Raw genomic sequence first — 26,288 nt, 5'->3', positions numbered from 1 at the left:
CCGCTGCTGCTTCGAGCTTTCGCTACGCTGTAGCCCTGCTCACCCTGCCTGCCTGGGCCTCCGTGGTTTTTTCCCATCTGGATACATCTCGTCTGCCACCCGGGATTTGCGTTCGTCCCTGCCATTCCAGCCTGCTGTTCCTGAGAGTCCGGGATCGGCTGCCCAGCAGTTTGTGAAGCCTTTGTTCCATCCTTCCCGGGATCCCAGGGCACCAGAGCCGCGGGTTTCCCGAGCTCGCTCCGGAGCGCCCCCTGCAGCCGCGGGGGAACCATCGCACCTGCCCTGCTCACCGGGAGCCGCCAGCGCCCCTGCCGGCTGCGAGCGGAACTGCACCCGAGGGGAAAGGGCCTGACAGCCGAGAAGGCTGGCACTGGGTTTGTGATTGCTGTTACTGCCAGAGTTGTTGTTGTTTTGTTTGACTGGTTATATACATATATATATAGAGTAAAGAACTGTTATTCCTATTTCCCACATCTTCGCCTAAAGGCTCTTGATTTCAAAATATAATAACTTGGAGGGAAAAGGGGTTATATCTGCCACTTCAAGGGGGGCCTCTGCCTTCCTTAGCAGACACCTGTCTTTCAAAACCGCGACAGATCTTGGCGCCCAACGTGGGGCCTGAGGGCATTAAGAGATAGAGGTGAAAAAGGAATAACAGTTCCTCGATAACTTTATTTTGTGTGCTGGATATTGGAACCTTGTTAGGCAGCACTATGTGGTCTAGTTTACCCTGGTTTGGGTGGCATGTAGCCGTGGCTATATTCTTCCCCTTTGCAGCTCCTTACTTGAATATGGGTCCTCTGACTAAGGCTACCGTTGCTGTTATCCAGCTTGCGTTATGGGTCGAGAAGGTGAGGAATTCATGGGTTTTTAACTTCCTCCGGAATGTGGGCACATGGATAAACAGCTATCACACACTGAGCACATGTTTTTGGGGTTATGTTAACAATGGTACCTTCTGTGAGGAAATGACACCAGGGGAAGTTTTCTCCCAACCCCTCAACCAGTTCTTTGGGCCCACCCCATCAATTTTTGAAGGGTTTAAATTCCCTCTGAATACTAACCACCTGCTGCTGATAGGCCTACTCTATTTAGCATTCAAGGATAAGTTGAGATTGGCTTGGATATCTACCCGGACACCAGCCCCAGAGACTAGAGATCCTGCCCCAGAACCTGACATGGCCCCAGAGAGTAGAGTTCCTACCCCAGAGCCTGATCCTGCTCCAGAGCCTGACACGGCCCCAGACACTAGAGATCCTACCCCAGAACCTGACACGGCCCCAGACACTAGAGATCCTACCCCAGAGCCAGAGCCTGCCACAGCCCCAGACACTAGAGATCCCGCCCCACAGACTGATACTGCCCAACAGTCCACCTCAGAAATGGACTACCCAAACTGGGTGGGGGTACTGGCAAAAGGGATGCAGGAGATGTGCCAAGAGATGGGTCAGGTGCGCCAGGGGATATGCCAGGAGATGGGTCAGGTGCGCCAGGAGATATGCCAGGAGATGGGCCAGGTGCGCAAGGAGATATGCCAATTGCTAAGGGAATACACCTCCTCAGCTAGTGAAAAACCCTCTCCCTGCCCCAAAGAGGGTGAGTCCGATGGTGCAGCAGTGGAACCCACGGATGTTACAACCGTCCAGGCTTCAGCTGAACCACAAGGACAACCACAGCCAGCAGCAGTCGCCCCTGTGCAAAGGAGGAAGTATAAGACCAAATCAGTACGACCAGTTAATGATGATGGGCAACCAGGGCCCTCACAACCAGCAGGAGAGCCAGAGCCAGAAATCATTACTGAGTCCCTGTCGCACGACAGTCTCCGTGCTATGCGAAACGACATTGTGCGAAGGGGGCGTGAGCCTTATACCACCTGGCTGCTTCGGGTTTGGGACCTTATGGGCACAAGTGTGCAACTGGATAGTGGTGAGGCAAGGTATCTGGGATCGTTGACCCAGGACCCAGGTGTGGACCAGATATTTGTGAGGGAGCCAGGGCCTCTCTCTCTCTGGGAGCGGCTCTTAATGAGTGTGAGAGAAAGGTTCATTCACAAAGAAAGAATGCAGGAGTATCATCATAGAATGCAGTGGAAGACACTCGAGCAAGGGATCCAACAGCTAAGAGAGGTGGCAATATTAGAGGTACTCTTTGGGAAGGATGGACAGCATGATAATGACCCCGATAAGGTCAGGTGCACAGGACAGATGATGTGGAACCTGGCAAGGCTAGGGCCATCACAATACACCACCTTCATTGCAACGATTGATGCTGACAATACCCGAGAAACAGTGGGCTCTGTTGCCAACAGGCTCAGGCATTATGACAGCATGATCAATGGCCCGCTGAAAGCTCATGTCTCTGCTGTGGTCCAGGACCTCAAAGAGGAGATGAAGGAGAAGATGGAGGAGATGAGGGAGGAGATGAGGAGGGTCAGTGTGGCACCAGTGCGAGTCACAGGCCCCCAAGTCAGAGCCCGTCGTCCCCCTGCTAGAGAGAGAGGGTACACCCCACGAGCTGAGCTGTGGTTTTTCCTGTGTGAGCATGGGGAAGACATGAGAAGGTGGGATGGGAAACCCACCTCTGCCCTGGCAGCGCGGGTGCGTGAACTCAAGGAGGGAGGCACTAACCGAGGGGGTTCCGCTAAGGTGAAGGTAGCCTCAGCCTCCCGTGACCGAGCTACCAGGCATTACAGAAGGGAGGACGATATGTCGGATCCCCTTGAAGGTACCTCGAGCATGTACGCCCAGGGAAAGAATGATAACCAGGGCTAGAGGGGCCCTGCCTCTAGCCAGGAAGAGGCACGGGAGAACCGAGTTTTCTGGACGGTGTGGATCCGATGGCCTGGCACATCAGAGCCACAAAAATATGATGCATTGGTTGATACTGGGGCACAATGTACTTTAATGCCATCGGGACATGTGGGGGCAGAACCTGTATCCATTGCTGGGGTGACCGGGGGATCACAGCAGTTGACCCTTTTGGAAGCTGAGGTGAGCCTGACTGGGAAGGAGTGGCAAAAGCATCCGATTGTGACCGGCCCAGAGGCCCCGTGTATTCTGGGCATAGACTTCCTCCGGAATGGCTACTACAAAGACCCAAAAAGACTCAGGTGGGCATTTGGGATTGCTGCTGTGGAGGCAGAGGGCATTAGGCAATTGAACACCCTGCCTGGACTATCTGAGAATCCTTCTGCAGTTGGGCTCCTGAAAGTGGAAGAGCAACGAGTGCCAATTGCCACCTCGACAGTGCACCGCCGGCAGTATCGGACAAATCGAGATGCTGTGATCCCCATCCACAAGATGATCCGCGAGCTGGAGAGTCAAGGGGTGGTCAGCAAGACCCACTCACCCTTCAACAGCCCCATCTGGCCTGTGCGCAAGTCTGACGGGGAATGGAGATTGACTGTGGACTATCGTGCCCTGAATGAAGTGACTCCACCGCTGAGCGCTGCCGTGCCAGACATGTTGGAGCTCCAGTACGAGCTGGAGTCCAAAGCAGCAAAGTGGTACGCCACTATTGACATTGCCAATGCATTCTTCTCCATTCCTCTGGCAGCAGAGTGCAGGCCTCAGTTTGCCTTCACCTGGAGGGGCGTGCAGTACACCTGGAACCGACTGCCCCAGGGGTGGAAGCACAGTCCCACCATCTGTCATGGACTGATCCAGACTGCACTAGAAAAGAGTGAGGCTCCAAAACATCTGCAGTACATTGATGACATCATTGTGTGGGGGAACACTGCAACCGAAGTGTTTGAGAAAGGAGAGAGAATAATTCAAATTCTCCTGCAAGCTGGTTTTGCCATCAAGAAGAGCAAGGTCAAGGGACCTGCCCGAGAGATCCAGTTCCTGGGAGTAAAGTGGCAAGATGGACGACGTCAGATTCCCACTGAGGTCATCAATAAGATCACAGCAATGTCTCCGCCGACCAACAAGAAGGAAACACAAGCTTTCCTAGGTGCTATAGGTTTCTGGAGGATGCACATTCCCGAGTACAGCCAGATCGTGAGTCCTCTCTACCTGGTTACCCGCAAGAAGAATGATTTCCACTGGGGCCCTGAACAGCAGCAAGCCTTCGCCCAGATCAAACAGGAAATTGCTCACGCCGTAGCCCTTGGCCCAGTCAGGACAGGACCAGAGGTGAAGAACGTGCTCTACTCTGCAGCCGGGAACAATGGTCTGTCCTGGAGCCTCTGGCAGAAGGTGCCTGGTGAGACTCGGGGCCGACCACTGGGATTCTGGAGCCGAAGCTACAGAGGGTCTGAAGCCAACTACACTCCCACCGAGAAGGAAATCCTGGCAGCTTATGAAGGAGTCCAGGCTGCCTCAGAAGTAATCAGCACTGAGGCACAACTCCTCCTGGCACCCCGACTACCGGTGCTGGGGTGGATGTTCAAAGGAAAGGTTCCCTCCACGCATCACGCCACCGACGCTACTTGGAGCAAATGGATTGCCCTCATCACGCAGCGCGCCCGAATTGGAAACCCAAGTCGCCCTGGGATCTTGGAAATAATTACAAACTGGCCAGAAGGTGAGACTTTTGGGTTACCTTCTGAAGAAGAAGAGGAGCAGGTGACACGTGCCGAAGAAGCCCCACCATATAACGAGCTACCAGAGAGTGAAAGACAATACGCCCTCTTCACTGATGGTTCCTGCCGAATTGTAGGCGCTAGCCGGAAATGGAAAGCCGCTGTATGGAGCCCCATACGACAAGTTGCACAGGCCACTGAAGGAGAAGGTGGATCGAGCCAATTTGCTGAGCTCAAAGCTGTCCAATTAGCTCTGGACATAGCTGAAAGAGAGAAGTGGCCAAAGCTCTACCTCTACACCGATTCATGGATGGTAGCCAATGCTCTGTGGGGTTGGCTGGAAAGGTGGAAGAAGGCAAACTGGCAGCGCAGAGGAAAACCAATCTGGGCTGCTGAAGAGTGGAAAGACATTGCCACTCGGGTAGAGAAGCTATCCGTGAAGGTCCGTCATGTAGATGCTCACATCCCCAAAAGCCGGGCTAATGAAGAACATCGTAACAACAAACAGGTAGATCAGGCTGCGAAAATAGAGGTGTCCCAGATAGACTTGGATTGGCAACATAAAGGAGAACTGTTCCTAGCTCGATGGGCCCATGATGCCTCAGGTCATCAGGGCAGAGATGCCACCTATAAGTGGGCACGAGACCGAGGGGTGGATCTAACCATGGACAGTATCTCCCAGGTTATCCATGACTGTGAGACATGCGCTGCGATCAAGCAGGCCAAGCGGGTGAAGCCTCTGTGGTATGGCGGGCGATGGTCCAAATACAAGTATGGAGAGGCCTGGCAGATTAATTACATCACACTGCCTCAAACCCGCCAAGGCAAACGCTATGTGCTCACAATGGTAGAAGCCACCACTGGGTGGCTGGAGACCTACCCTGTGCCTCATGCTACTGCCCGGAACACCATCCTGGGCCTGGAAAAGCAAGTCCTTTGGAGGCATGGCACCCCTGAGAGAATCGAGTCTGACAATAGGACTCATTTCAAGAACAGCCTTATAAACACCTGGGCTAGAGAACATGGCATAGAGTGGGTGTACCACATCCCTTACCATGCACCAGCAGCTGGGAAGGTTGAGCGGTGTAATGGACTGCTTAAAACCACCTTGAAGGCACTGGGTGGGGGGACTTTCAAAAACTGGGAGATGCATTTAGCAAGAGCCACCTGGTTAGTTAACACTCGAGGTTCCACCAGCCGAGCAGGCCCTGCCCAATCCGAACCCCTACAAACAACAGATGGAGATAAGGTTCCAGTGGTGCACATGAGAGGTATGCTTGGAAAAACTGTTTGGGTAAAGTCTGCCTTGAGCAAAGACAAACCCATCCGTGGGGTTGTTTTTGCTCAGGGACCAGGTTGCACCTGGTGGGTGATGCAAAAGGATGGAGAGACCCGATGCTTACCTCAAGAGGACCTTGTTTTAGGGTGAACTACCCATGGCTCTGCACTTGTATCAATATCAGCATGTATATTTGTATATAATTTGGGTAATGCATAGATTTATATGGTTAAAAAAAAGTTAAGTTTCATGTAACATGTTAGTATGAGAAAAAATTCGGGGTGGATAATGTTGGGGTTTTAGTTTAGTCTTAGGTTTTCCTGTTAAAGGAATTTTCTCCCATATGCATGTTGCTAGGGGACAAATAGCTGTACTTAAGAAAGACAAAAAGGGGAGTGGGGCGGGCCTGGCTACTCCTTTGTCTACACCTGGGTGTGGGGACAGTTCGCTCTGAGCGTCCGGAGAGAGAAGCTGCAGAGAAAGGAGCTGCTGCTGCTTTCTTTTTGGCCGTTCTTTCTTCCTGCTGGAAGCAACGCCGGGACCCCAAAAGCCGCTTTTCCCTGCCCTGCTGGAGACCGAGCTGTGGCTGTCCTGCTCCGCTGCTGCTTCGAGCTTTCGCTACGCTGTAGCCCTGCTCACCCTGCCTGCCTGGGCCTCCGTGGTTTTTTCCCATCTGGATACATCTCGTCTGCCACCCGGGATTTGCGTTCGTCCCTGCCATTCCAGCCTGCTGTTCCTGAGAGCCCGGGATCGGCTGCCCAGCAGTTTGTGAAGCCTTTGTTCCATCCTTCCCGGGATCCCAGGGCACCAGAGCCGCGGGTTTCCCGAGCTCGCTCCGGAGCGCCCCCTGCAGCCGCGGGGGAACCATCGCACCTGCCCTGCTCACCGGGAGCCGCCAGCGCCCCTGCCGGCTGCGAGCGGAACTGCACCCGAGGGGAAAGGGCCTGACAGCCGAGAAGGCTGGCACTGGGTTTGTGATTGCTGTTACTGCCAGAGTTGTTGTTGTTTTGTTTGACTGGTTATATACATATATATATAGAGTAAAGAACTGTTATTCCTATTTCCCACATCTTTGCCTAAAGGCCCTTGATTTCAAAATATAATAACTTGGAGGGAAAAGGGGTTATATCTGCCACTTCAAGGGGGCCTCTGCCTTCCTTAGCAGACACCTGTCTTTCAAAACCGAGACAAGGAGAAACTTCCTCCCATGGAGCTTAGTTTAAAAAGGTAAAACATACCTGTCATAGGTTAGCAAGCATAGTCCCGGAAGGGATGTCCTTGCTAAGGGGTGCTTACAGTTTCCTCTGGGAACTGATAGAACCTATCAGCTGGCCAGTTTGAATATGGACAATTCTCTAAGCCACTTAAAGTTGTGACCACCTCTGTGATCCACATTTAAGAATAGGCAAACTCCCCCCCAAGCTCTCTCTCGTTTCCGGCGCTGGGACAGGTGGCTGCGGGCCCCGAGTGGGGGCCAGCGGGCCCGGCCAGGCCCTGCTTGGGCCAGGCCAGGCTGGGCCATGGCCATCCTGAAGCCATGGACCTGTTCCAGCCGTGGAACCCCCCCCACTGCCTTGCCATGGGCAGCCGGAGCGGCTCGGCTCTCCCCGCTCTCCACTTTGATAAGAAAAATTCAACATTCCAGCTGCAAAGCTGCAAGGCCGAGGTGAGATTAACCCTTTTATTGCTGTGAAGAGCTGAAAACCTGAGGGAAGAGAGAGAGGAGATGCTTAAAGCTGAAATTCTGTTGTGAAGCTATGATATATCAGAGTATCCTGTTGTAATTCCATGAAGATATGGGGGGTGGAGTGTTCAACTTGTGAGCAAAAGCACCTGCGCTGAGATAGGCAGATGCTGACGCAGCTGTAATTTCATGAGAAGTTTGGACAGGGAGAGATGAACCAGATGAGGACTTTTGCTCCAAACGGGAAAGGAGAAAACCTCAGTCCCTAGAGATGGACCAGATGAGGACTTTTGCTCCAAACGGGAAAGGAGAAAACCTCAGTCCCTAGAGATGCTCCCAGAGATAGTCCTAAAGATGAAGATGATGAAGACCCTTTGCTCCCAGGGAAGGAGAAGGGCCTCTGTTTTTGTTTCTGAACGGCTCAACCTTAAAATTGTACCCCAAAAACCTTCAAGAGTGGACCCTCAAAAGCAGTTGCGGGAAAAGCTGCAAGTCGGGGGAAGGGATTCACATGCGAGCAGAGACTCCTCTTCCTAAATGGACTGAACAATATTTGGAAGTGGGCGGCTGTCTCATTGTGATACTGTTATCATAGCATGAGCAAGAAGAGACTTCTCTTTCTAAATGGACTGAACAAGGTTATTATGGCAGTGGTAAACAGACTGAACATCTCAAGGGTTGTCTTTTTACATTGTCAGTGGGAGAAGGGAGGAAGGTGGGGGGAGGAGGAGAGTTCTGAAGGTGGTATAATTTTTTTTTTCCCTCTTTTAGGTCTGTTAATAAACTTCTTTATATTCTTTCAAGTTTGGTGCCTGCTTTGCATTTCTCCTAATTCTTATCTCACAGAAGATAAACAGTAATGAGTATTTTGGACCAAACCACTACACTAAATTGGTGTTTCTGCCCGGTTACAAACCCAACCCGCGACAATACCAAATGTGATTAATGCTTAATTATCACTGTTCAAACTGTACAGATTTTTTGAGGCTTCTTTTTTTATTTAATAGTTTAACACAAAAGTACATGAAAGGCAAAGTTCAAGAGTGCTGTGCCTTGCACTGAAAGCAGTAAGTATTGGGTATCTGCTGGATATACAGCTGGTACTTCCTTCAGTTAGGACTGTGTGACAGGGGCCAGATTTGTGCATTACCATTTCCTGTCACTGGAAGGTACATTGTCCACACGGCCCAAAAGCTTGTCTCCCACTGGTGTAACGGGGGAAAAAAACAGTGAAATAAATAGTATACAACATTTCCCTTTGAAGAGAAGTATTTGCTGTGATACAAAGGAGTCCAGCAAGATGAATTTGGGAGTTTGCTCAGAAGCAGCAGGAATGCAGAAAAAGGTGAGTCCAGTCTGTCACACCCATACAAAGGATTTCATCTTGCCCTCACTGAACTCTGCCAAGGTGAAGAGTTGACTTGCAAAACCTACTGGACAAGCTACAGCCCTGTTCTGTGTAATGACATTTGACAGTACTGGCTGGCCATGTTTTCTCTACTTAAAAAGGCTCCTGGGATAGATGTACAATTTATTTTAAAATAAACAGTCTCTTAACATTAGCTTTCTCTGGAAAAACTTCTGTAGCTTTTATATCTTGAAGGTGATCTCACATAATATGAAATCACATATAATAGAGAGTAATTAAAAGTTTCATATAGAGCAAGTCCACCATTACACACCATTAAACCAACTGTATCATATGGTAAAGTAGACAGGGTGGGTTGCCAATCTATGCATTAAACACGGTCATTCCAGTGAAAGTAACGAACATGGCATTTAATGAGAACACACTTTGTCCATGCATACTCCCTCCCAAGTGTGGATCACATTAATATTTAAGTTTCGTGTTTCCTTGATAAATATAAAAACAAAACCCACCAAAAATACTGAATCACTACACATTCCCTGTTTGGTAATTGCTCCACTTGCTCTGAGATCTCCTCAATTTAGTCGAGTAATCTGATATTGTGCTCTAACTAACAACTCCAATTTTTGACTCCCTATAGTGAACTCCTCTGTCAACCTGGATAAACACTAATTCAGTGGTTTCAAAATCACAGAGTGAAATATTAATGACACAAGTGTAGAAAATAAGGCACCATTGCGGAGATAAACATTTGATTCATATAGTAAGTTGTTTATTTTAAAAAAGCCCAAGAACTACAAAAATCAGCCTGTCTGCCTCATAAACTCCTAAATCAAGTTATGCTACCTTTCCCCATGACCTGATGCAGAAGCTGAGGGGACTCCATGGAAGATACTATTACTAGGTCTTGTGGAAAGGTAGCTCTGAACGTTGTTGCAACAGTTATTCCACTGTGGGTCTCACGACATGAACAAAATGAAAGCTGTCCTAGTGCAAGGGACAGCAGTCTACCATGTATTAGACACGGTCTTTCCCACAGAACATTGCAAGTCGTTCTGTACTAAAACATGAAACTGAGCAAAACACAGGATAGCCCAACAGAAAATATAAAGAAACACTGTGCACACAGATTTCCGAACTGGCGTAGATCAGTCTGCCAGAACCTGGAAGACTCCTTAGGATTCACATATTTCAGATTGAAAATCAACAGGGTATCATATAAAATAAAAGTACACAAACAGATACTCTGATTTGCTTTAAGATTTAATGTGATCCTAAAATCTGTATTTTATAAATCAATTTTTAAGAAAATTATGATTTCAGCAGAAGTACCATTGTAAAGCCACTACCTGCTTATAACATCAAATTAATTGATGATACAATTACTGTGGACCCCAGTGTCTTGGTGGATTCCAGAAAGTTTTTTGCTTGATGTTCTATCTGGCAATTAGTGGCACATTGCTGCTGAGGTTTTTACCCTGCTAACATTCAGATAAGGGCAGGCAGCCAGCACCATACTCACTGAAGTTTTTCATCGGTCTGAGCTCTGCAGTATTATTAGGAACAGTGTTATTTCGACTGTGAAAAAAGTGGGAACAAAAAAAACCCCCAAAAAACGAAACACCACCCTTTTATTGTGCAGACTTCAATGGCTCATTCATCTGGTGGAAATCGGTTAAACTACCTTGCTTTTCTTGAGTCCAAGTAAAAACAAACCACAGAAACAAACAAACAAAACCACCCAACAAACAAAGTGACATTCTTCCTTGGCCTGATTATCTTTTCAAGCCTGGAGTTTATGCAGTTCCCAGTAAGAGACATCCCTGAGTCTCTTTTCCTCAGTAAGAGATCAGGAATGAAGATTTTAGTGTGCTGTCTCTGAGGGCCAATTCCACTGCACTAGCAATAACTGAGAGCGTATGGGAAGAGTTAATGAACATGAAACACAAAACAAAGGTTTACATTTCCCTCAAATGACAAAGCTCATCTCAATAAGGGTTCCTCTGCCTCCTGGGAACTAGGCTTCAGTACCATTACTGCATGTGCAATTATATTCAGCTTTATCCTTTCACATACCACCTCTCATCCATAAGTCTCAAAGCTCTTTAGAAAAGAAAATTGGAACCACAGCCTCCTTTTCACAGATGAGGTTGTCTTGCCAAAGATCAGGCATTGAACTAATGGCAAACTGACAGCTGATATTCAAGTTGTTTGACTTCCAAGTAATTCAGAACACACCAGGCTACACTGGCTTCTGTGAAACACCAGTTAGATACAGGTCACACATAGGGAAGAGATTGACAAACACCTATCCAGGTTAGGCAGTTTGCCATAGATGGGCTATAGTGTTACTATGACAGAAAAACATCCTATTTCCTCTGGCTCTAACCCTTCTGCACAGAGAGTAGAAGTGTATGTCTATATATTACTAAAACATGAGAGCACATTAGATTGAGGAAAAGATGCATACTGAGAGCATCACTTATTTATCTCTCAGTGTGTTTTAGCATCCCCTTGGCTGGTAAGTAGCAATAAAAAAGTAACATGTATGCCATTTTTCCATGTTAAGCAGGAAGATACGTTGAGTGAAGTAAAGTGAGGCAGGTGATAAAATAGAGGAAAAAGGACTGCTTCAGCTAAGTGTCTAGTGCTTCAATAAGAACATGATGCTTTTGCCTCCACTTGCTTATCAATGCTGAAGTTTTTTTCCAAAAGGACTGAATACCACCACCTTTAATAGTATCTGCTGGGAGTTATACTAAAACAAGTAAAATAAAATTAAATTTAAAAAGTTTTGACTCAGAAGTCTGCAAGTCTCATCAGAGGAAATGATTGCTTGTTGCTGCCCAGCTCCTGGGTACAACTCTGAGTACATGGTCAGCCCACAGGAAGAAATATAAGGGCAACATCACACAAACTAGAAGACAGAGAAAAAAATCTGCCCATCAGGATCGGCAGGTCTGCAGGCAATCTGCCCACATTATCCCAAGCGAGTCACTCAATTTGGTACTGAAAGCGTGTTTCAATCAGCAAAGTGCTACTTCAGACTTGTACCTGGCCAGTGCTCCCACATTACAAAATGTTCCACAGCTATTCTGCTCTCTACATTCACTGAGCTCCAGCAATCAGGCAACAATTCTTGAGGCTCTAGCAGGGAAAAAAGGCAAGGTGTTTCATTTGACAGCAACAACAGAACCACAACAAGCCATACAGTGTTTTTGCCTCAGACTCATTTTAAGCGTGCTACAGGCACCAGCACAGATGCAGCTGCCACCACCTGCTCAAAGCACTTTACAGTTTGAACTTGAATATTAAATAAACCACACAAAGCCTTAACTATCAACCTGCATTTTACATTTTCATGAACTTCATCCACCTGCATATTCTGACAGCAACAGAGAGGACTATGCACCTCTTATTTCAGTTGCTATCCTCAATTAGCCAGTCAGCTGTGTTTTACATTAAGAGAATTTTTCTTTCTATTCTAACCAGTGTTATTTTTGTACATAATCATACAAGAGGACTTATGCAGTCATTTCTGTCCCATGTATGCCCAAGAAAAGTTCAGGATATAAAGTACGTTCCACAAGTTAGATCATGAATTAGAACTGAACACTGACATCCATTATGCTCAAAAATGGAGTAAGAGATCAGTCGAGAGGAAAATATTCCTAGACTAGATTTAAAAGCTCCACAGCATTTCAGACACCTAAATGAGCAACTTTACAGCTTATATAAATGTTAATCAGATATCAGGTACAGAATTCAAAAACTGTGTCGTGCATTTAAAGCATGTTATATTTCAGTCTTGCTTTCTTAGATAGTTACAACCTACACATTCCTTTACTAGACAGAGCTAAGAGCCAGGGTAGGAAAAAAATAGTGAAAGAAAAATGGAAGGAACATCCTACATGTAAAGATCTGCAAAAGATACTGGTATTATTCTATCTTGTCAGTCAAGCGAGGAACAACTGCACATTTTCCAAACAAGGGCCTTGAGCCCATGTCACCCTTCAGGCTTTAGCATTACTGGGGCAAAGAACAGAACTTAGTTTGTTCTTTCAGACCACATTCCAGTTTATAGCCAACTTATGTACCAGCCATATCTAATTTAGCCAGGCTTTCCTCTCTATAACCACAGAGAGTTACTAAAACAGAAATAACTTCTCCCAAGTAAAACACACCCAAAGGTACCTAGTACTCAGGGAAATAACACAGCATCTACTCTGACTGGTATTTCTCCACACAACTTTCTCCTACTAAAACTCCAGATGTTATGATTTATTACCCTATCCCTGACTTTGAAGAAAAAAGCCTGTGGTTTGTAGCCTTGGTCCTTCATGTGTGTCTGGCCTGCAAGCACAGAAGCTTCCTGTTGCACTGCCAGCTTCTTCCAGCTCAACCAAGTCCCACTCTGTTCTAAAAGATCCAAAATCTAATCCTTATTTTTATCTAGGGAGAAGCAGTCTAAGCAAACAACCCAGTCCTTGCCTGAACTCTGAAAAAGTCGGACAACAGAGGATGATTTACCTCCCTAAACTTCTTATGCAATCATGTAGCAAGTGATACACGAATGAATAAAGGAGATCTATAAGTAACATCCACAAAAGATAATACAGGCATTTTCCTAGTTTGCTACAACCATAATTCAGCTTCCTCTGTGCAGTTGTATACTGCTAGTAAGGCTGATTTACAGCTGGAAAAGCAGAATTTGCTGCTTCTACTTGTGAGATAAAATATAATTCAAGTGATGCACTAGTACAGTTCCTCAGCAGTTAATATCCTCAATGTCTAAAACTAAACTAAAACATGCATTTGCATTCAGATTGTTGTGTTTGTTTCACTCTTCTTCTCCCTGGAAGAACTGTACCTTTGCACATTGCTGGGTTTTAGTCTGAAGGACCAAAAGAGGATTTAAACTAATTTATGGTGAATAGATTCCTCAAGGTAGAAGTTCTTGTACTTGTGCAGCCAGGGGAAATGTCATGGCAAAATAAAACTCTTTTTGAATTTTTTGGCCATGAGAAATAGAAGTATGTTAGCAAAAGATTAGTCAGAAGCAAATGAATCTGTGCCTTTATACTTGATTTAATTGTCAATTTAATCTATTCAGACTTGCAGAAAAAATGAGCTGTATGTACAGTAATAGTGAAGCAAAAGACATTTATACTAAAATGTTAGTTTTCAAACATAAATAGCATTTAAGGAATCAACACAGGAAAAAGGCTAAGAATAAAAACCAACAATTGTTTCCAGATTATGCTAGTTCTATAAATGCCTTATCTTTACAGACTAGGTTTTCCCCTTCCTCATTCCAGATACTGATGAACAGGAGGAAAATACAGAAACAAAGCACCACAGTTCTTCCTTAATGTGTCACTTTTGAATACATTAAAGACAGTCTCTTGAGAAATCCACCTACCCTGCAGGGAGGCAGAGGGGGAAGAGTAGCAGGACTGTTGGGTGGATGCAAGTACCATGTGTCTCTTTGCAAGAGGTGCAGCTTCCAGCCTTACAGATATCAGCAGTCTCAGCTCTTCTCTCTGCTGGCTGGCTGTTTGCCCTCCTCTTTTCCACGACTTCTGTGGGGAACCTTCCACTTTGCTCACCATTTTTCCTGCCCTCCCACATCTCCACTTTCCCTCTTGACTTGTTTCCCATCATTTGTCCCTCTTACACCACTGCCACAGTTCACAAAAAATGCCCCTTTCACATGGAGTGCCCAAGACTTGCCCACTACTGCTCAATCCCTTGACTAGACATTACATGTTTGAGAGCATCCAGGGCACCATACACGGCACAGGCTTCCTACACAGTGCCTCTGGCACATCAAACAGGGCTGTGCAAGCCCACTCAAACATTTGAACGTCTCTATAAACATCTGAATGTGCTCCAAGCTCCATCCAAACCCCAGAAACACAATTATTTCAAAGAACATCATCAGCAGCAATGCTTGGAACAAAGTTCCCTAGCAGATTTCAGAATCAACCTGCAACTGCCCACTTCTGCTATGATAAATAAAGGTGCTGATATCAGAACAATTGAAAAAAACAGAGAAATTAAAAAATGGCACTCCAAACAGCTGTAATATTTCTCCTTTTCCTTTCCAGCTTCTTCCCTAGCATAGCAATGCTATGATCGCTCTTTGAGCAGGAATACATACCTCACAAACCCAGTTATAAAAACACACTTCTGTAAGCAAAATAAGTATGTTCCAGAACCAAACCTTCAATACTCACCCAAAGTGTTTGTTGCAAAGTTTTTTTCAAGTCCATCTTCAGTTAATTCTCTGCTATTCACCATACATCCCGCATTGTTGATCTGTAAAACAACTCCTTTAAACAAAAACAATCTACACAAATATCTACAAGGAAATCCACACACATGAGCAGTCCATGTTAATCTGCTGTTTCCTGACACTGCAACACAAAGCTACACACTGTAGCTTTTATTTGTTCAATAAAACATGCTTGTAAGCTGTGTGCAGCTAGCATAGTCTCTGACACATTTCTTTGTCTGCCTTACCTTCCAGAAGGAGCTCAGGCTTTTCTTTCCCACTTCAAAAAAAAAAAGATCTGCCCCTACACACCTTCCTCCTTGTTCACTGCCACTCCTCAAAACTTATTTCCCCATTTTTATCAGACATTCTTCATCTAGTAAGCACCAAAGGAACTGCTCCAGGTGCCCCAGCTGTAGTACAGTCCCCCGAGCAAATTTTCACTGCTAAATAAAGGGGAAACTGTACTGAGCCCCTTACCAACCATGATGATTAACTGTTTCCTCTCCCCTGGCTAAGTTTTAGTCTTTGGACTTCTTGCAAAAGTTTAGTCTTTCAGAAGGTCTAGCTTTAAGAAGGACAATGTTATTAGTAATGGAAGTCAAAGAGAAAATGTGTGGTGTCTCCAAATATGCAGCTATAAAATTACTGCTTTTCTCTTTTTTTGTAGCACATCTGTGTGAACTGAGAAAGGACAAGAGCAAGCAAACCACGGAGACTCCTGAAAAAAAAACATCTAGAGAAAAATAAGGGGAGAATTGTGGGCCAAACTGTGAGGTCTACATGACCTGTCAGATAAATTCATAGGCTACACACTCCCAAGACAGACACACATGATTTAAGTATACGAACTTACCAACACATTTAATTTATGTTCATTTTGGAATTTTTCAGCAAACTTCCATATTTCCTTGGGATTAGATACATCCACAATATGCAAGAAGATATTCTAAAGGAAAAGAAACTAGGTCACAATCAACAGGGAAAGTGAAGAGAGACCCTGTTTAGGCCTGTCTAGGTGAAAAGGTATTTAAGCAGTATGAAAAAAATACTGTCTCCAGAACGCAACTAATACAGGTTAACATGCACAACTGCAAAATTTAACTCTAGTCCTTAAAACATGCTTAGTCATTGCTTCAGCTGCTTCTGAGACACAGATTTTTAATGCCAAAGTTATTAAGAGAGAGTCCTATTTAGATAAATATATGTGACAGAGCACCAGGCATAGCAGAGAACTAGAAAAATACTGCAAACCTTGCAAAATTTCACTTTAAACAATTTAGCAGCTCTCTCTTTGGCTGAACTTTCCATGGAAATGCTCCAAGTCACAGCATTAGAGAATAATCTAGATTGGAAGAGACCTCTGGAGGCTGTTTGGCAAACATGGAGATTCACCAGCCTGTCTGAGCCGCCAGTGTTTGATCACCCTCATGGTGAAAACATTTTTCCTACTATCTACTCAGAATTTTGTCCCTGTTCCAATCTGTGTCAGCTGCCTCTTGTCCTCCCACTGCAGACCTCCAAGAGAGGCATGGCAGTGCCTTCCCTACACACTCCCATCATGTGGCTGTAGAATACAGCCAGACCCATCTCAGCCTTCTCAACGCTGAGCAAAATCAGCCTTCTCAGAGTCGCCTTGCACATCACATGTCCCATCTCCCTAGTCACCCCCTGTTGGACTCACTCCAGGACATGGATGACTTCTTCCCCCTGGGGAGTGCAAATCCAGGCACAGGACTCCTGCTGTGGTTTCACAAAGGCTTAATAGAGAGGAAGATGCACTTCCCTCAGCCTGCTGGCTAGATTCATGTTCGTACAGCCTGGGGTATGATTGGCCTTCCCTGCCCCAGGGCACTGCTCACAGAGGGACAACTTGTCACTCCCAGGTCCCTTTCTGCAATCTGCTTTCCAGCCAGCTAGGCAAAGGCTGCACTTCATTCTGTCACGCGTGCTGTTAAAAAGATGTCATCAGGTTTTGCCCCTGTATTGACTCCTGGGGGATGCCACTAAAAATCATTAACAGATCAGCTTTGTACTGTTGATTGTTACTTTTGGAGCCACATGTTCCAGAGTTTTCCATCTACCTTTTCACCCACCAGTTCAAACCACATCTCTTCAAACTGGCTACAAGGATATCATGGCAAACCATGTAAAAGGCCTTGTCAAAATTAAGGAGAGAACTGCTCCCCTCTTGTCCACAGGCAGAGTCATTTCACCAAAGGGATCAGGGAGAGAATCAGAAGGGTAAAAGATAGAGAACATGTGGGTTGAGATAAAGACAGATTAATAGGGAAAGCAAAAGCCACACAAAAAAGCAAAAAACCCCAAGCCCATGGCCATACCCCCCTGAGAACACCCAACCTTGTCTGATCTCAGAAACTAATCAGGGTTGGGCCTGGTTAGTACTTGGATGGGAAACTGCCTGGGAATACCAGGTCCTTTAGGCTTTTTACAAGGAATTAATTGACTGCTTCCCACAGACAGGCAGGTGTTCAGCCATCTCCTGGAGAGCAAGGCCCTATCACACATAATGGTTACTTGGGAAGCCACCACCCCAAACATCTCCCCATTCCTTTTTCTTTCCCCCAGCTTCATAAACTGAGCGTGATGTCATATGGTCTGAAATAACCCTCTGGTCAGTTTGTCAACCTGTCCTGGCTGTGTCTCCTCACAACCTCCCGTGCAACCCCAACTTCTTCTCCAGTGTGGCAGTACAAAAAGTAGAAAAGGCCTTGGCTCTATATAAGCCCTCTTCAGCAACTACAAAAGCATCTCTGTATTATCAACCCTGTATTCAGCATAAATCCAAAACACAGTCCCATACCAGCCACTGTGATGAAAATTACCCCCACTCCAGCCAAAACCAGTACAACGAGCAAAGGTATAGATCCACTCCAGTGCTTGAGTCATGCCAACCATTTCTCTCTAATCCCAGTGAGACCACAGCTCTGCAGTCATGCATGGATTCCCGTGTTTCCTGTGCTATGTGTACTCATGAACAGGCATCTGAAATGGGCTCCCAGACATGCTGCTTTCTCATGAAAACTGTGAGAGCTTCCTCCATTTTGCAGTCCCCATGACACATACTCACTGTTCCCATGACTCTCCCGGGTTTGGTCACTACCAACCAATGAACCACTTTAAAGCCTCCTCACTAAGCTTAGCAAACCTGTTGGCAAAGACACTCTTGCTCCAATTTGTCATTGCTGCTCAGCTCATCTAACAGAGAAGGTACAAGAAGTACATAAAGGTCAAAGTGACAAAGGCCAAAGTGACACCAGCTGAACATTCAGGTGTTGACCTGCAGGGCATGTGAGCTCCTACCCAAGCCCTTCCCTTTCACTGTATGGATTTAGGAGACCACAACTTGCCCTTGACTCTCTGTAAACACTCTTGGCGAATTCCAGGTCACCCCTCACAATGTCATGGGTGCCTATGTGGTTGGGCAACAAGGGGTACTAGTCTAAGGTCCAGACCAGCCTCAGCAGACTCTCTGCAATACCTTACATCTGAGTCCCCAGCAAGTGACAAACCTCTCAAGTCATCAAGCCAAGACTGCAGATGGGTGTCTCCATCCCCCACAGGAAGGAGTCTTCAGCCATCACCACCCACAGCTTCCTCCCACTGTCAACAACTGTTCAGGATCATCTGTCTCCAACACCTCCCCAGACAGAGCTTGCTCTTCCTCATCTGTTACCATGGCACTATACCTATCCTATAAATGCACATCTGCAGGCAGAGAAGGAACTGCCTTCTGTTGCCAGCGTTCACAAGCTTCCATTCCTCCCCATCTTAGGAGACTCTATCCACCACTTATTCAAATGCAGCTTCCAGCCATCCCTCCTTCCATGCAATGTGCTCTTCTACTCTCTGTAGAGACCTTGCCAATCTCCTGTTTCTATTCCCTGTGGTTCTGCAGCCTGCTCACCTCCTGCTGTCACTTTACCTGGCAGCTCAGCACCCTGAGGACAGCAGAACCCAACAGATGAAGCCACCATCATCCGCTGCCCCAGGGTCAGGGAAAAGTACCAGTCACTCCCTGCAACCCAACATCTGCCACATTATCCCTCTGGAGCTCTGTCTGGACAGGTCTCCTATGTGCCACTCCCACGTGGCTCCAGCCAGGGTGGGAGAGCATGCTTTCAGGAGCATCACTGCACCCACTCCAGCTGTCTCAGAGTGCTGGGTGCCTTTTGCATCCCCTTCCATGCTAACTGCTGCATTAACTCCTACATCCTTGTCAGTCACTTCATGTCACAACACTCTTGCAATGTTTTGCAATACTATGGCCAGCAATGTGGATGCAATAGAATTAAAAAAAAAAGGCTTAACATTGAGCAAAGTTATCATTTTCTAAACCACTAAAGCTAGAAATAATTCCTCCCTCCAAAACATCGAAAACCTTTTGCTGCTTGCTACAGACAATTCTTCTGCTTTCTGCAGATTTGTGTTCTACATAGTACAAGCACAGTGGCATTTATCAGCATACAAAGGCACGTCAACTCCTACTCTTCTCCTAGATAGCACTTAGTCTCAAAGACACTCCACAGATTGTCTTATGACGTATGCCAGGAAAAGACAGTTTTAAAATAATTATGCAGAGGATGTGTTCTCTTGCAAAACAACAAACAATCATTAAAGAGCCTCCTCTCTTTCCAAGTTGTTTCTTTAAATAATCATTATACAAGCAAATGAGATAAGTGAAGAAGCTGAAGAAATGATATGGCATTATTGCCTGCCTGTAATTCTGCTTCCCTGAAGATAAAAAGCACATGACTTTCTCTCTAGCCATTTGATTTCAGCTCCTTAGTTGAGTTTGGGTCAGAATTTTCTCACTGTAATAACGTGCTCTAGGATAACTCTGCCTGATCAAGGAGATTGGACCAGATGACCCACCGTGGTCCCTTCCAACCATACCCACTCTGTGAATTATTTCTGACCAAAAACTTAACACTGCTCTACTGGTTCAAGCTGGATACCTCTTTAAAACTTTCTGCTTTTAAAGCTAATACCATTATCTACTGGCACAGAAGAAGTAAAGTTTTTTGGGCAGATGTTCACTATTACACGGGATTTCAGAGACTGAAAAAGATCCAAATCAACGTTTATCTGCTGAAGACTGTCACACTGACTCCGGAAAAGGATATTCAGGCCTGTTACCTATAAAGGTCCTCGAAGGTAGCAAAGCCATTTTCAAAGTGAAACCTAATCTCCGTGACTGGATCTATTTCAACAGATTAGGAGAACTTTCCAGTTCCCAGATCTAGGGGCAGGTGACTGCCAAATAATTCCATTTCAGCACTGAACTCCAGCATGTACTGTGGAAGATGGAAAAAATCTTTGGTGTATGCTATAACAGGATCTCCATCCAAATTATCAGGAAGAGCAAGTTCAGTCTGGATACAGCTTGTCAAGTTGCAGATAAAGCATTTTATTATCCCTCTGGATTGCTTCTGAATGAGCACTTATAAAGAAGGATGTTCTTATGGACTCCTTATTAAAATGCTCTTCCCAGTGCAGTCACGTGTCCCACAGGGCCTCTTGTACAGCTCATCTAACACTTCACTGAGAGCTGCTCTCTGCATGAGTGCCCTGGGTCACAAACAAGTTCTGCAGTGCCCTCACACTCTCTCATGACTACAGAAACTATGGGTTCGCAGCCCACCAAAAAGTGGGAATGCAGTAATTATGCTGCCTTTAGAGGAAGAATATTATTTGCCTCAAGTTTTTTTCACCAGGTGACAGAAAACAGAACATGAAGGAACCTTCAGAGGTCAAACTCACCTCTCTTCCCAGGCTGTCTGACTGCAGTTAGAGAAGGAGGTAACACAGATAATCACCAGTCTTACTATAGCCATGGGATTACACAGCTATAGACAGCTGGAAAGTATTTATTTCTACATAAGGACTGATCTAAATCACCTTCATTAAAGAACTGAAGAGTAATGCTGGTTGTGCTACACTAGGGAGCTGAAATCAAAGAGCAGAAATTTAGTCAATATGACATCTCTAACCATAAAAAAGTCTTCAAAATTTTTGAGCCACATTAAAAACCATTACTGAAATCAAAATACTGTGTACAAGAGTCAAGTCATTATTTAAAATGAAGATTAGGTCTCCATCCAAAAGCTGTGGGTTAACCATGGTAGGCAGTTCAGCCCCATACAACCCTATTTACTCACTCCACTTCCAGTGGGAATGGGGAGAAAATCACAAGGACAAAACCAGCGCAACTTGTGGGATGAGATAAAGCCATTAATAAGTGAAGCACAACTGTATGTGCAAACGAAGTAAAACAAGGAATTAATTTACTACTTCCCATTGTCAGGCAGGCATCTAGCAATCCCCAGGAAAGCAGGATTTCATCCCATGCAACAGTAATTTGGAAAGCCAAACACTATAACCGTGAATGTCCCGCTTTACTCCTTCTTCCTCGCAGCCTTTACTGCTGAGCACAATGTCACATGGTCTGGGGTGTCCCTTTGGTCAGCTGTCCCAGTGTGACCCCTCCCATCTTCTTGTGCACCCCAGCCTGCTCACTGGTGGGGCGGTGTGAGAATGAGAAAAGGCTTTGATGCTGTGTGAGCACTATTCAGCAATAACTAAAACGTGAGTTGTCAACACTGGTTTGGTCACAAATCCAAAGCATAGCACCAGAGGAACTGCTATGAAGAAAATTAACTCTATCCCAGCCAAAACCAGGGCACCAAGATAGAAAGATAATGACTACTGAATTTCTCGGTAAGCACACCCTCCTGAACAATTAGGAAAAGCAACAGTGACAGATACAGGCGTGTACTGCAGAGTGATACATACAGAAACAAAAAGAATGTGTAACAGAGGAAAGGAAGAGATACAAGAAAAGGAGATGAAAAGGCATGTAGAGCACAGAATTAGGACCACACACAGCACTTCACAGAGCAGCCAACCTTAGCAAATCAAGAGCATGTTATTCAGACACATAAAACCTTCAGCTCCAATGCTGTAGACTCATAAATGTTGTTGCAAGTGTTGCAATGCATTAACTTTTAAAAGCCTCAGCCACATAGTTAGGAATAGTAAGTAAGTAGAACATCAGAAAGCATATCAACAACAAACATTAAATAAAACAGCATGCTGCTGATGATGTTATTAATCACAGATACATCACCTAATGAAGTTAAATCACTTCAAACCATTTGAATTATAAACTACTAGATGTTTCCATGTCTGTATGAAAATATTATTAAAAACACAACAGCAAGATGTTAGAAGAGTATCTCAAGGCCCCTGGGGCCTTTAATATTAACAACCTTTCTAAGAGTAAACAAAAGACTGAAAACCAGCTCACCTGATTGCCCGTTTCTGTCACTATTTCCTCTTTGGCAACTTCAGCCCGTTCCTTATTTCGGCAAACCAGATGAACCGTGCCACCTGGTGGATTGCGACAAGAAAAGCACTTGATACTTCATTACTACCCGCATTAGGGGGAACCATCAGCATTTTAATTAGATGAGATACTAGATACCAGAAAAAAGATGGAATATTTTTGCTTGGCTCTGGTTCCTGTGAAGGCAGGCAGGGTCATCATGCAAGGCTGCACGTATGGAAAAAGCCACTGCACTCTAAGTACTGTGCTCAAACCATTTCTGTCAAGTCTGTACATCATGTTTAGTGGGTGACATACCAGAGCTACACTGGAAATTGAAGCTAAGGCATCTGCATTATAGATAGTTTTTTGATAAATGCCTTAGGAAGTTCAGTAAAGGGCTTGAACAACACAAGTGACTAGAATCACTCTGTGAAAAGGAAATAGAAGTGCCAGATATCAGAATTCTCAGCAGTAGAGATATGACAAGGACTATAGCCTCAAATTGCAGCTTGGGAGGCTCAGGTCACCTATTAAGAAAAATAATTTTCAGTAGTTTTCTTCTGAATAGACCAGGCTGTCCCAAGAGGATGCATAATTTGCATCATTGTAGGTATCAAGCAGCAAGACACAGCAGTGACTGGTTTGATCTACTGTTGCCAACAGTCCTGCTCCAAATGAGATGCTGGACAAGGTGACCTCTAGAGTCAACCAACTTTTCCATGAAAGGAATACACAAGGCAAGGCTCTTCTCAGAGACCTGGATACATAACACAATCTCATCACTTAGCCATATTAAAGAATGTCTTCAAAAACAAGACTAAAGTAGAGCTAGGCAAACTTTTTTTTTTTTTGCTTCATATTCTCTGATTGTTACAAGTCATGTGTTAATTTCTGTCATAGGAATACCTATACTCTTTACCTTTGCCTGTTTTTAAAGGTGTTCTAGGGATTGCTATCAGTTCACCACTAGCAAGCTCAAGGAATTAAGCCCTAATAGAAACATAATTAATCACTGATAAACAGTTCTGTTGGGTCACACTTCTACTGCCCAGAACCCAAATGGAAAACACCAAGTCTACTTTGAGGTGATACAGTCCCACACTGCACAGCCCAGTCTGGGGTCTGACAATAAAATCTTTTGTCTACAAGAGAGGTTTTTCCACTGAGCACCAGGACAGGGGGGAAGTTTTGGTATGACAGATACACTAGGAAAGGAATTTAAATGTATTTTACATGGTAAAGATTGAAACTATTTGAACTTAACACATGGGAATAGTCAGAATAGTTGGAAGAAGACTCTATCAAGCTGGAAGTGCAGTTCACAAGACATAGAGGAAATCCCAAATCTGCATACCCATAAGACACCAATTCAGAGAAAAGCTGAACTCAGAACACAGAAATTGTCAGAAAGATCATCATTAGTTAGAAAGATCTGAGTGCCTGGAGGTAAAGCCAACATAGCTTGATTATTCTTCTGCTGAGTCTGAATTACTTATTTTCTTCTTGTGGTGCCCTTGAAGAGATTCAACTAGAAGTCTGAGCCCCAACAGCTGACACTGAGTTTCAAAGTGAGATGTTCAAGGATGGGACCAGGAAGTCATTTAACTTCATATGAACAGCAATGCCCATACAACATATCAGACATGCAGTCTGAGCCCAAGGTTGTTCTGCTAAACATGGTGACCAAATCCCATACAGATCCAGCCAGCTGTCCAGTTTGCAAAACCTGGTAGAGATATCCATTTGTGAGCAAACCAGTCACCTGACAAAGCACTACTTACATAAAGTGATTATATACATTAGCAGTAGCGGGAACCTGAAATCAATCACGTGCTGGCACTGATGTAGATCTTTAACCCAAAGAGTCTTTGATGCTAACAGTTTTATTTTTAATAAAATAAATTCAAGTTTAATTTAACTGAGTCGCCACTTTCCTTCATAACATAGTTATGAAACCTAAGCACACAAAGAGAGCAAAGAGCCACAAGCTCCTCCCTTTCTCTACGTGCCAAAACTCCTGTCACTCTTGCACAACAGGAATTATTTTGTCAACTCTGTAAGGGATTAAGTTTATCCTTCAGCAGCAGCTAGGTCCAGTTCATACCATGTCCTTGTGTACAGACAACAACATAAAAAAAACCAACTACACGTAATCAGTCAAAGGGCACAAACTCCAGGGTATTATCATCAAGATCAAGAGCACCTACATTGCTTTTTTTATGCTCTCCCATCTCATTTTTGCAAAGACAATTGTTTTCTTTCGTCATATGATACATTTGCAAAACCCTTAGTTCAAATTCAGCCCAGTTGCTACTGATACTGAATTAGCCTTAAACAGACACTGATCCGTCACCAACATCCTTAGATGCCACTATAACACAGACAGTTTTGGTAAACATGCACTTGAAAAACGATTTGCAGATCCTCTCTGCTAATTTGGTTTCCTTATTCCAGTTTTCACCGCACTGATTGTGCTTAAAACTCTAACCCATACTAAGAGCCCTGTAAAATGACCCCACATCCCAGGGGGGTATGTGTGTGCTGGAAGGCCAACCCGCTTCCTTCCATCTTCTCTGTAAGCCTCCTGGGAGCTCCAGGGCAGCCCGGCTCACCTCTCCTCGCTATCTCCTTGGCTGTGGCCTTGCCAATGCCACTGTTTGCACCAGTGACCAGGAAGGATCTTCCAGCCACATCCACCTCCACATCAGCTGGGTTGAAGTGCCTGGAAGCAGACTCGTAGCCAGATCTGAACAAATCAAGAGACACCTGTGAGAAACTAGAAGAGAAACCTTCCAAAATAAACACATGTGTGGGTTGAAAAGCACTTTCCTCTCACAGCTCAGCATACAGTAATTGCCCTGTTTACTCTCTGTACCCATGGGACGGGCCATGAACACCAGTGACACTGCAATCAGCGATGTATCATAGAATCATTACGGTTGGAAAAAGGCCTTTAAGATCAAGTCCAACCATGAACTCAGCACCACCACCACGTACACCCATGTCCTCAAGTGTCGTATCCAGATGTTTTTTTGAACACTTCCAGGGATGGCGTCTGCATCACTTCCCTGGGCAGGCTGTTCCCACGTTTTGCAATGAAAGCCACAACTCGCGGTGGCGTTTGGCCGCCCCAAGCCACCCAGCCCTCACCTCGACCCTCGGGGACCGGCCCGGCCAGAGCCCCAGGGCGGGCCGGGCAGCCCTCTCCGAGCGGGGTGGGAATCTGCCCGCCTTGGCGGGGGCGGGCAGCCGTCCATAAAACACCAGATGAACACGGCCTCGCCGCGGGGAATCTGCCCGCCTTGGCGGGGGCGGGCAGCCGTCCATAAAACACCAGATGGACATGGCCTCGCCGCGGGTGAACCCGCGCACAGACAGGAGCGCCTCAGCTCGGGCGCTGCGCCCGCCCCACGCCGCCTCCCGGGCCCCGGGCGGCCGCCGCCCGTACCTCGTGTACTCCCGCAGCCCCTTCACGAACCACACGGTGTTACGGTACCAGGACATGGCGCTGCCGCTGCCGCTGCCGCCGCCGCCGCCCCGCAGCGGTGCCGGCCCCGCCTCTGCCCTTACATAAGGCGGCCGTGCCCGCGTTAGGTAAGGGTTGAGAGGCGGCCTCGCTCGGCCCGGCCGCGGTCACCGCCGTGGACCGGCCGCGCTAAGGGAGGGTGCGAGGCAGCGCGGCGAGTGTGACAGAGGGGGAGCAGTGGTGCCGACTTCCTGCTTAGCAGCAGTTCGTGGGCTGGTTCTTCTTAATCCCTTCTGTTTTCTCCCCTTCTTCATTAGCCATGAAGGACGGCTGCAAC

At 45.9% G+C, this 26,288-nt stretch overlaps 1 protein-coding gene across 5 annotated transcripts in view; it reads right to left on the bottom strand.

Moving 5' to 3' along the window:
* DHRS12 (dehydrogenase/reductase 12) overlaps positions 1-26,288 on the bottom strand; it is an 81,201-nt gene that overhangs the window by 23,272 nt on the left and 31,641 nt on the right. For 2 of the 5 annotated variants that reach the window (XM_048295215.1, XM_048295218.1), the window contains 6 exons: positions 25,098-25,231; positions 22,465-22,547; positions 21,057-21,104; positions 20,919-20,939; positions 15,991-16,083; positions 15,097-15,178 (listed from right to left, as the gene is read on the bottom strand). In XM_048295215.1, coding sequence (XP_048151172.1) covers positions 15,097-15,178; positions 15,991-16,083; positions 20,919-20,939; positions 21,057-21,104; positions 22,465-22,547; positions 25,098-25,231 — 461 coding nt within the window. Of the gene's footprint in view, positions 1-15,096; positions 15,179-15,990; positions 16,084-20,918; positions 20,940-21,056; positions 21,105-22,464; positions 22,548-25,097; positions 25,232-25,933; positions 26,180-26,288 lie in introns of those variants that run through there. The other 3 variants (XM_048295219.1, XM_048295220.1, XM_048295216.1) reach the window with 3 other exon arrangements.

This window comes from Corvus hawaiiensis, chromosome 2 (genome assembly GCF_020740725.1).
Source record: "Corvus hawaiiensis isolate bCorHaw1 chromosome 2, bCorHaw1.pri.cur, whole genome shotgun sequence".
NCBI lineage: Eukaryota > Metazoa > Chordata > Aves > Passeriformes > Corvidae > Corvus > Corvus hawaiiensis.
This window is presented reverse-complemented; position numbering and strand designations above follow the sequence as displayed.